Below are 11,074 nucleotides of genomic sequence, written 5' to 3' on the forward strand. Positions count from 1 at the left end.
AGAGAGAGAGAGAGACGCGGAACGAAATTTACATGTGATCTAAGCGAACCAAGTCATTTTAACAATCTCGCTTTTGTTTGACAAAGATACGTTCGGCTGCGCCGAGTTCCGCGGCGGAAAGCAAGTCTTTATACTGTTCACGTAACAGGTCGGGTCATTCGAGGTAATTGAGTGGCCTTAATTTTTTAATCGAGCGGGCTCGCATCCCGGGACCGACGAGGCTCCGACAGGACTCGACTCCGCAATACACGGCTCGTTATTTTATTTATTCGCGCCGTCCCCAGAGCCGCCGGTATCCCGCGGTTCGTGCATTCTACGTGTATATTGCGCTACGCTGCGCATTAGATATCGCGGCAGATTCTCGCGCGCGATATCGCGGATTAGGACTGGCAAAGAGGACGATGTTGTTTTCTTCGGGCTGACCTGGCACGCGAAAGCGTTCCGCGAAGCATATTTTACGAGAGCTCGGAGAGCGAATCCCTTTTTCGGGGCTCGCATAAACTGTGAAAACATACTCGCGATCGCGAGTTAAAGCATTCTAAAACTAGCGGCAGATTATGCGCGATTCTTGCTCTTCGACTTCGTAAAAACCTGGCGTACAAAACGAATAATAAACGATTAATGTGAACTGCATTTACGCTACTTGCGAATTTTATAGAACCATGAATCGCATAGTTTAGATAATCGAATCACCCTTTTTTCAGTATCTTGTTAAAGACAATGCGGAGACTTGATATTTTTTAATCCGTTTATAACGAACTACTTAGCCAATGAAGAATCGCATTTCTCGTTGATTAGAGGCTGATTTACGAGTTGTTATCGATTGAATCTATTTAATAAAACATTTTTCCAACGGACAATCGCATTTCTCGCTAATTTATGTGTTGTTATCAATTGAATCTAACTGATAAAACATTTTTCCAGTGAAGAATCGCCTTTCTCGTTGACTAGAAGCAAATTTATTAGCTGTTATCAATTGAATCTACTTGTAGAAGCATTTTTCCAATTAGCATAGAAAATCGCATATCACATAAATTAGATGCCAGAATCATTTATGACTCGTTATCGATTGAATCTTTATAACGATGCATATGTATATATCGTAAAGATTATCGGCGCTCAGTTGCGTTCGTAAACAATAAGAGAACGAAAGAAACAACCTCACAGATTAATCTAGAGGAAAGCTGCAAATACATTTCCTTTATCTCTAGATATCAATAATGAATAACACAAGAAGCATTCATTATGGAGCTTGTTCATTAATATTATTATGCAGGAAAACGCGCATGAAGACTTCAGCTTTACGTACAATCATCTCGTAGTCCACACTGTCGCGTTTGCGAATTCAGTGAACTTCGACGCTAAAATGCAACGCTGGATCCTAACGCAGAGATGCCGGCTTGGGAGCTCTGCCAGGCAGCCGGGGGCATGGGGGGGGGGGGGGTAGGATGGAAGGTAGCACTCAGCGCCACCTTCCACCTTCTACTGCCTGACGCCGGCCTAGCGCCGAGCGCTGCCCGGGCTGCCTCCACTTGTCCTCTTCGCTGCCTGGCAGATCTTCCCAGTCAGCACCTCCGATCCGATGCGGCCGCGCTGCTCCCGCCGTCTGCGCTGTGGCTCGCGTACGCCGCCTTTTATACTCCCAGCCGATACCTACCGCCGACCAATCGGCGCTCGGCGAGCGGAGCGCCGCGTGCATTGGCTGGAGCGCCGGCGGTGGGGAGCCGGGTATAGAAACGGCGCGTACGGAAGCCGCGCCGCGTTGATTGGCTGGAGCGCTGGCGGTGGGGAACCGGGGTATATAAGCAGCGCCTGCGGGAGCCGCTCCAGTGGAGCGCTCGCCGGTACGTCACGTCGCTCGGGGAATGGAACAGCAACCTCTCCCGACATCCTCCCTCCAAGATCCCGAGGCCTCGGTGCAAGTTCTTGGCGTGGAACTTGGCTTTGCTAACAGCTGCTGCCAGTGATTTTCCTGCTCCTTCCTGATGCATCCTTCTTCCTGTTAATTATTTTTGCAGCATTCCTATCGTTTGCAAGGTAGAGTACTGAGCTTCTGGCGGACCAGAGGTTTTATAAAGTTTAGCGTGGCGTCTCCGTCGTCCAACTTCGACCACCACTCGGGCGGATCGTTTCTCACGTCCGACAGTTGAGATTTAATGTTTCCAGTAGCAGGGAATGTAATCTTAGCCGCGTCTCGGCGGATTAATGCGCACTCCTGGCTTCGATCGAGCGATCGACGCGCCGGCTACGCCAATGGACCTCGACGCGTAACGGGGCTCGGTGCCGCGGTTCGCTGCACTCGAAACTCTTGGCGCTTCCTGCATAAACGGCTTTTTTTTTCTTCCGAACGACCGGAGTTTAATTAAATCTGCCGCGAGGGGGAGGCGCATCAAGGTTGCCGCACCGCGAATCCCGTTTACTGCCGCGAATCGACACGACGCGCCGAGGGAGCGCGAGAAGGTGACGCCGCCGCCGCCATTTTCAATAATCATTTCGGACGCCTTTCTCCGTTGTCAATTTCGCCTTTCTGGATCCACAATTGGTACGCGCGCGAAATTCACAAGTTATATCGTCAGACACTCGCGCTGCGGTTTATCTTAAGGAGAAAAAGTTCGGAAGGTAGGAAATATATTAATGTAAATAATCAACGTCGATTAATATTGTAATTAACTTCTTCCTCGTGCAACTGCGATTATAATTCCGTCAATTCTTATCATATTCTAGAAAAGAAAAACGTTTAGGCCCGATTTTTTATTTTGAGACCCAAAAAATGAAAAACCGGGCCTTAATATTACATGAGTGACAAGAGCGTTTGTGCTCTCGCTCTCTCTCTTTCTCTCTCTTTCTCTCTCTCTCTCTAGAAACACATTTGATTTCTAATCTCTCATACGCAGTATCTAAACGTATCGATGTCGCGTCTCTTATCTCCCCGCCCGATCGTTGCGCGATTCGCAGGACGCGCGATCGCAACGAGCGATAATACAATCGCGCGCGCGCGCACGCATGCGCGAGTTCGCGGGAGCGAAGTGAAAAGCACCGCAGTTCCCATGAATGAAATTGGCGGCGGGTCGCCGGACCACGCGACGGTGTGGGTGCCGTGCGCGGCTCGCGCGTCACGTGAACGGAGCGGACCCGCGGTTTCGCGCGCGCAGCCGCTTCGGTGAAGGTTCGGGAGATGTCGCGGGGCTCGCTCGCGTGGCGGCTGAAACACCTGACGGCGGCGTAGCAGTGCGGCATGGACTGGTGTGGCGGGCGCACACTTGTTTCAAAACAGGTAGCACGCGCTACCGGCTGATAGCAGCGGCGATTCCCCGTTCTTCCTGCCTCCCGTCCACCCTCTCGCCCTCTCGCACCTGTCCGCGCGCGGTCGGGGTACGTACACGACAGTGCCCACGTGACGCACCCGCGATTTTTACGCGGCGCGCTTGGCCGGAGTTCACATGGAGCACCGAGATCGCGGAGCGACGTCGACGACCGCGAAGTCGCCCCGAAGACCGCGTCCCCGTTGCCTTTACCGCGAGTTCCTCGCGTAGAAGCGTGTGCGCGGTCAAGATCCTCCGTGTGTCGGACTCGCCGGTAATCGAGGGAGAGAAAATGTGACCGCGCGGCCACGACGCGCGGTGATCGCGGCGCCGGGACCGAGAAGTGCGGAAGTGTGCTTTTGAACGTGCGCTCGCCGAAAAATGACGCTCGCGGGCCGGACATCGGTGAGGACGGTGCTGCTCACGTCGTTGCTGCCGATTTCCGTGGTGCTGGTGGTGCTGGCGGTGCTGGCGCGCGCCGGGGACGTCGCGACCTTGGACTCTGGGACTGGAGACGGCGTCGAACCCCTTCCGGCATCCAGGGAGGAGCGGCCGCGTCCGAATACAGGTGAGTCAACCAGTTTCCGCTTTACTTTTCGTTCCCTCTCGACGACGTCGAGACATTTCATTTCGGCTCTCGGTCGTCTCTCTGCAGAAAAAAATAACGCGCTCTAATTTCATTGTAAAGGAATCCAACGAAAGTAGAATGTACGAAAGCACGAGAATAACTTTCGTGCGTCATCTTGCTTTTAATTCTACGTTCCGGTCTTTAATTCCGCGAGCGTCTTTGTAGTCGTGACTTTTCTCAGTCGTGCTTGCAATAATTTAATATAGCAACGTTCATAAATTATGTCGGATCCGTTACATTAGCTGAAACATTAAGGCCCGTATTCGGAGCTCTCTTTTATCAAAAGAAGCGCCTTTAAAAGTGGCTAATAAGCCTTCGTAGAGGCGCTTTTGCCGATAAAAGAGGTTTCAGAAGACACGGGCCCAATAGTTGAAAACTATTCAACTATTTGAAACGTCGATAAAAAAAGTAGGAATTTATATAATTATGAATTTTGAAATCAATTGTGAGAGGAGCGACAAAAGTGCAGGACATGATAAAAATTTAGGTTCAAGAGCGATTAAATAGGAAGAATATCTGAACATTGATAATAATAACGCAATACTGTTGCACTTCCACTGAAGAAATCATAATGCGTTTTCCTTTCTATCATTTTCGCATTAGTAAAATAATAGCGATTCTCACGGTCGATCATGTCTTCTTCGCAGTGCTTTACGATAGGAAAAAATTGCACTCGTATAAAAATATAATAATATAGGAGGGTGAAAGGCGCATCTGCGCAAGACATTTCACCGTCACTGCGTCCTTATCTTCCTTTTATTCCCGCGCGAGGATGCGCTCTACGGCGATCATTGCAATGACGGTGAATGCCTGAACTTTGTTGCTCGTCTCAGCTTTGCCGATGAAGAACGACCTTTGCACTCGGCTGCTTCTGTGAAAGTACGCTCGCGCATCTCCTCTATTCGCTCCGCAGCGATACGTCCCGCAGAATTCTCCCCAGAAATCCCGTAGATTCTGAAATTTCCGAGAGTATATTTAAATTTCACTCCGCGTTAAATATTTCAGTTATCGATATCAAGTATCGGAAAACTGTGTAACATGATTTAGGGATTTGGTATCATAATTACATATGAAAAATTAATTTTTACATGAATTTGTTGAAAAGCGCATTTATATTTGGATTTTATTATTTGAATTGAATACCAATCAATTGATTTCACTCATGAATCGTCAGACTCTACTAATTGTATACAAAGCTCGTCTGCTTTCCAAATGCTGTTTCCACGATTCGCAGAAGCGTCCTCGACGCGTACAGTATCGCAATTAAGCACCTCCGATAAATAGACACGGGTCGGTTTCCCATGGTCTTTAGAAATGCGCGGCGCTCATTTGCTCGGGCCGCATCCGTCGTCCCGATCAAATCGATTAATTTGCATGCACTTAGAAAGGCGGAAGCACGTGTGTCGACCGCAAAGCCGATGAATCCTCGCGGGGTATCCTTTGAGTGCAAATTAATCGCGCGACCGCACTTTCTATTGGCAGTCAAACGCGATGAGTGCGGCAAATGCATTTTGACGCGATCGGCATACCGAGGTCGGCGGCCGAGCCTTTTTCCGCGACGATTGCGCTTCGCCTTAGATCATCGTCAGCGCACGTTTATCGCGCTCCGACTCGCTAGGGTGTTGTTGGAAAAGGAATCGAATCGAGGTATCCAAGTTAATGGACTGCGGCTGCCTGTAATGACAAACGTTGTTCCAACTCTTTTGTGCCGTCCGTTTCAGCTTCTCAAACGCGATATTCGGCGATTATCAGAGAGAGAGCAACGGGCTTCTTCACGGCTCGTTGAACTTACTGCATGTCGTATTAACGATAATCTAATTAATCTGCGATCAAATTTTACCGAGCAAAGTGTTAAACACTTGTTTCCCCAAAGATGCGCGCAAGGGATATTTTAGCCAGGAACTTTGTGATGAAAATTCGGAGAGGATTTAAAAAGAAAGATAAATTAATCCCTGACGTTTTGCATCCAAAAGTTTCGAGTTACTCTTGAAAGAGTGTTTTGAATGAAACTTTCCTCGTGTACTCGAGTTATTTTCTCGAGATCGAAATGGCTGAAATCAAGTATTCTTGGGTGATCGTCGAGAGCGCGAATAACTTTTCGCGAATCGACGGCGGATTCCTCTTCGACGTGCGACAATGTGTCGTACGGCGAATGCATATGCATGCACCGGCGGGGATGCGCGCGGAAAACGTTCCTGGCATCGGCCCGTGTAGAATCCTCTTTCAGCCTTGATGCGAATGGTACGTACGTGTCGAGGCTGCTGTTAAAACGGGGGGACCTCGTGCGAACGTAGCCTACGGATAACTGTTCGCCGGTCGCGAACGTGCCGCGAGCGTTTATTTAACGACCGCGAATTTACGAGACCCTAATGTTATTTACAGCTCGTAAGGTAATCCCTTAATGAATCACGCGATTCCAATTTGGCGCAGCTCGGACCGGCCCGTAAGACATCCGCGAAATTTAATGACCGCGCGCTTTGTAATTGCTCGTTCTTTCGCGCCGTCCTATGAATCCTCGAGATCGCGTCTCTTCTCTTCGAGAGACGTTAGCTCATTATCTCGTATTGTGCTTATTTATGCGAATAACAATATTTTTCTCTATTTTACGGCCGTGTTCTTGCTAGAGCGCTCCATTTTACGAATTCGTTTTGCATCATATATTATCCAATTTCGAACATTCTTATACATTTAAGTTTAATTCAATATCGTTGGCAGTGGTTGTGCAAAAGATGGAATTTTTGTAAAGGAATAAAATAAATTTAGTAAAATCTTTGGCATTTCAAAGCAATATTGGAATTGCAAATTGAAATATAAATGCGACATTTCATATCTATTTTATTTTCGCTTTTAATAACATATACACATTTTCGCAAAAATAATTTCGTTGGAAGACGAAGGTAGATATTAATTAAGAACGCAAACGAAGAAGTCAAAGGGTAATCGCGTAAAGGCGGGAATTCAATTTATCTCAGACGAAACGCGTTACGTTTCAAGTTGCAAGTGCAACGTGTGGTTTCCTTTCACGGTTTTCGATAACAGGATTTATATTATGAGATACAGTCGACGCGGAGCCTTATCAGGGCTACTACAACCGCCTCGGCACTCGCTCGCGTGGCTCAGCAGGGTTGCCGCGAAGAATAGACTGCAATAGGATGCAATTTTCTAGGAAGATTCAGGATACTCGGCGTACACGCAACATTAGATATCCGTGGGAGATTTAATTAAGATTATGCCGCTCGCCGGCTTGTTCGATCCGTCCTAATCATGACTGCAAAATCAAATACCAAGGCTCAATATGTTTTATTTCTTCATATTTTCGCTATTCAAAGTGTCACGTACGTTGGAAAAGATATTACTGAATGCAATTCATTTATAATATCAATTTATTTCAATTTAGTAGGCGAGGAAGATAGATTTATACGGTTTATAAAGCGAGATTAATGTTGGAAAGTAATGTAACATAGCTGAAACTTAACGTATATGAAATTTAATTCAAGACAAGAAGCAGTTAATTTTTTAAATGTTATTAAATGTAAATCCTGCTAACGATAGCAAATCTTACGGCCTAAACTCAGCTATTTGAAAGAATGCAAAGTAACAACATTGCCCCTTTTGCGATAACGCGCTGTTTTTAACCCGATTTTCACCAATATCGTTTGGCTTTGATCTTAATTTAAATCGTCTTTTGTCTTTTCCTAAGGGAACAGAGACAAAGGATGAATGAAACTAATCGTAAGATCAAAGTTAAACGACGTCGATGAAAATTAATGTTTATTAATGTCTTCGGGGACGCGTCTTTCGAGCAGGAATCGAGAAAATTCGCGAATTGATTTATGCCACGTAAGTCGGCCTAAAGATTTAAGGGCTGATAATCTGTCCGATACAAAATGTAGGTACTTGAAATTCCGGCGGCGGCGGTGGCGGCTGGTCCCCTCTTCGTTTTTAGAGAAAATTTACGATCTGCCCAGAACGCGTTCGGTCACTCCTACCCGGGTGCGAAGGGTGTAATTTTATAACCGGTCATAATTAGAGATATTAACTCGCTTAGGATCCTTTACCCGTGAGTTCCACCGCGAGCTCGCCTCCTCTTCGGATTGTGCGGCGCGCGGCTATTTCGCTCCTATTATTATGCCGGAACAATGAATAGTTAAAATCTCTTTACGGCCATGTGAGTGAGCCGGTGAGAGAGCCTTCCCGTAGATGCCGGCAGACCTTATGGTAGGGCCTCGTGTTTCCTTTTTGTCTCCTTTCTTCGCGGTTCGGCGTGTCGAAATGTATCGTAATGTCTTGCCTTTGTTCGCTAACTGGAAATTGTTGACATTAGTTATCGATAGTGACACGAGATAGAAATTCAACATGTACAACATGAATATGAAGCAAACAGAATTCGCAGATAAAATCAAATTGGCTCGACGTGCGAAAAACTTTATTAAGTTTGATTTATATTATTTCTGAATCGAAGATAACAGGATATAAAATCAATTTGTGTTATTTTTATTATTATAGGTTTAAGTAAGATTTAGCTGCTTTTCCCGTTCGTGTTAGAACTTGACGGATATGGCTCAATGCGGTGTGATTTATGCCGAGAGTAGAGTGCGCTTTAGTCAGACATTAACGAGATAATGTCGAAGAATGCGCCAAATTCCGACGAGAGAAACACGTGGTAAGCGGGAAATCGTTGTTTCGATTATGCAAGTGGCAAATAAGAGAGTTATTTATATTAATAACAGTTGTTTGCTACTTTTACGATCGTCCGATGCTTTTAAGACTGTCCTGACTTTACCTAAACCATGCAGCAGTGATGGATTTATTCAAAAGTATCACAGCACGAAATCAAATTTTGCCACGATACAATTTTTTCATGCGAATTTTATGACACTTAGCTCTCACCATTTAACGAAGGCGCAATTCAGAGATAATTAGAAAGACGTAGATTCTTGCAAAAGAAATCCACGGAACTGACATTATGACAAGTCGTATTACGGTTGGAAGATTCGAGATAAAGAAAATTATAATTTTCGTGAAAGACATTTCGTTTTTTTAATGAGCTCTTGTGAGCAAAGAGGGGAACTTTTGTATTCGATAATGAAATTAATGAAAGTCGAAATTCGTATTAGTTTAGTGCGAATTTGAATCGCGAAATGATCAAATCTCTTCGATAGTTATCGCGGGATTGTTTCAATTGTACGAACAAGGCCGCATTCTTTCGCATAATCGCGGGATTTTGACGCCGCGAGCGGAAAGAAAAAGATTACGGATAACAGAGCGGCGCGCCGGTTATCAACATGCCGCAATAATTCGCCATCTCGCTGCAATAATTATCCATCTCGCAACTCTTCCGTTGTTCGCGACGCGGTGCGTGTTTTCTTTCGGCGCGCGGTTATTTCGACCGGGCTCGCGAATAATGTTCGTCATTTCGCACGCCGTTAAAACTATTCCATTGGCGGCACAATAGCACATAACTGGTGGCAGTAAACGCATTCCCGCGTCGGTATTAAAGGCCGTAATAAGGGACAGAAAAAAACCGCGTGAATCGCGTGTTGGTCGAAATGTCGAACTCTCGAATAGGACTGGATATGTTCATTCGCACTCTCTCGAAGGAGGGATATTTTTAGTTTTCTTTTTCGCGAACGGGTTTGTTCCTCGCAAAAAAATTAACGAACTCTGAGACAAATCTTTCGACATGCTTCGTCTGACGACAGGCAAATTTTTCTGCAACTTACAATAAATCGCGGATTTATTGACTATTGATTTATTGAAAGATTTAAAGATTAAATGGGAAATCTGTTGTAACCTTGTAAAACAGATCGGTGATTTATATTCGTGGAACAGGTTTTTGAAAAATAAATAATAGAGCGTATATTTTAACTGATTTGTAAAGAAAATACAGTTTCTGTATGTTTCGCTTACACTTCTTGTTTCCACAAAATTAGAGACGAAGAGAGAATATGTTATTTTTAACAATATATTATAGAGAACATTAAAATAATATTTTTATATATTTTTGTGAATTTTATACAAAAATATATAAATTTCAAATTTGTGTTTTGAAAATTATTTAACTATTTTTTGATAATTGATAAATGTTACGGAAATAATTCACGCGCGTAAGAAGGAAAAGCTGGGAAAAGGTCCTAGAGAGAAGAGTAATCGCCACAGAGCGCTATTTATATAACTCTTCAATTATCTCTCCTCCATTAGAGTCGTAAGAGAGGCTTTTACATGACGAGCGTAATAGGGACGGCCGTGCGCGCTAATTAAAAAAGAATGCGTGGAGTAGTGGGATGATTATCGGCATAAGTGAATGTAACCCTTTCGCAGTACGTTAGGTACTTGTGTAAAATGGAGAGAAATGACAGTCACTGTCTCTTTCTCTTCGTTATACCAAATTGACTCTCCGAGGCGGGGGTCCTCTCTAGCATTTCGACAATCTTCGTGAAACTTGTAGACACTATACCTATAAATCGCAGTAATGAAATTCATACTAATCATATTACAGGAGATTATCTTAGCATTTGCATTAATTTAGCTCGCATCTCTCGCGATTAAACCAGCGATAAATACACCGAGAAACATTTCCATCGGATAATCTAATTAGATAGTGTTTCCGACTTAATTTTTCCGATTATGTATATATCCGATGAAATTTGATCGAATAAAAAACCGATCATATTTTTCATCTGATATACAATTTAATCGAATATATCCGTTTGTTATTATGTAATTGGATTAGCCGATTATTTAATCGGATATTTTTCTCAGTGTATGCAAGTAATTAACTGCGTTTTTGCAAGTAGATTTTTGGCGCAAATCGTGTCCGTTATCACATTACGTTCCTTGAAATACTATATCATTATTAATTATCGGTTCCACCCCATAAAACTACATCTCATAGTTAACGACTCGGAGGCGTATTGAGATAGTTTCACGCCAGATATTTCGGTATTTTACTTAAGTTTAATCATATAAATCGGAGCGGAGAGACGAGGGTTTCATTATTTAGAAGCATTAATAGTTCTTTCTTGCATCCGTATTCGCGATCCGCGTTGTCTCACCAAGTTAAATGTAATAACTTGTCTATGAATTTCGCGGAATACGAGCGAGTCGTCGGATCGCGTAAAACGCAGCGTAAACTATTACAATT

General features: G+C 44.5%; 1 protein-coding gene across 1 annotated transcript in view; it reads left to right on the top strand.

Annotated features, from left to right (window-relative positions):
• Positions 1-3,271: 3,271 nt before the first annotated feature.
• Positions 3,272-11,074, top strand: part of LOC105568533 (mucin-12-like) — a 187,141-nt gene continuing 179,338 nt past the window's right edge. Inside the window, exon 1 of the mRNA XM_012024274.1 lies at positions 3,272-3,870. Coding sequence (XP_011879664.1) covers positions 3,684-3,870 — 187 coding nt within the window. The 5' untranslated portion in view covers positions 3,272-3,683. The remainder of the gene's footprint in view (positions 3,871-11,074) is intronic.

Source organism: Vollenhovia emeryi, unplaced genomic scaffold (assembly GCF_000949405.1).
Source record: "Vollenhovia emeryi isolate VEMERY1.0 unplaced genomic scaffold, V.emery_V1.0 DF939128.1, whole genome shotgun sequence".
In the NCBI taxonomy this organism is placed as follows: Eukaryota; Metazoa; Arthropoda; class Insecta; order Hymenoptera; family Formicidae; genus Vollenhovia; species Vollenhovia emeryi.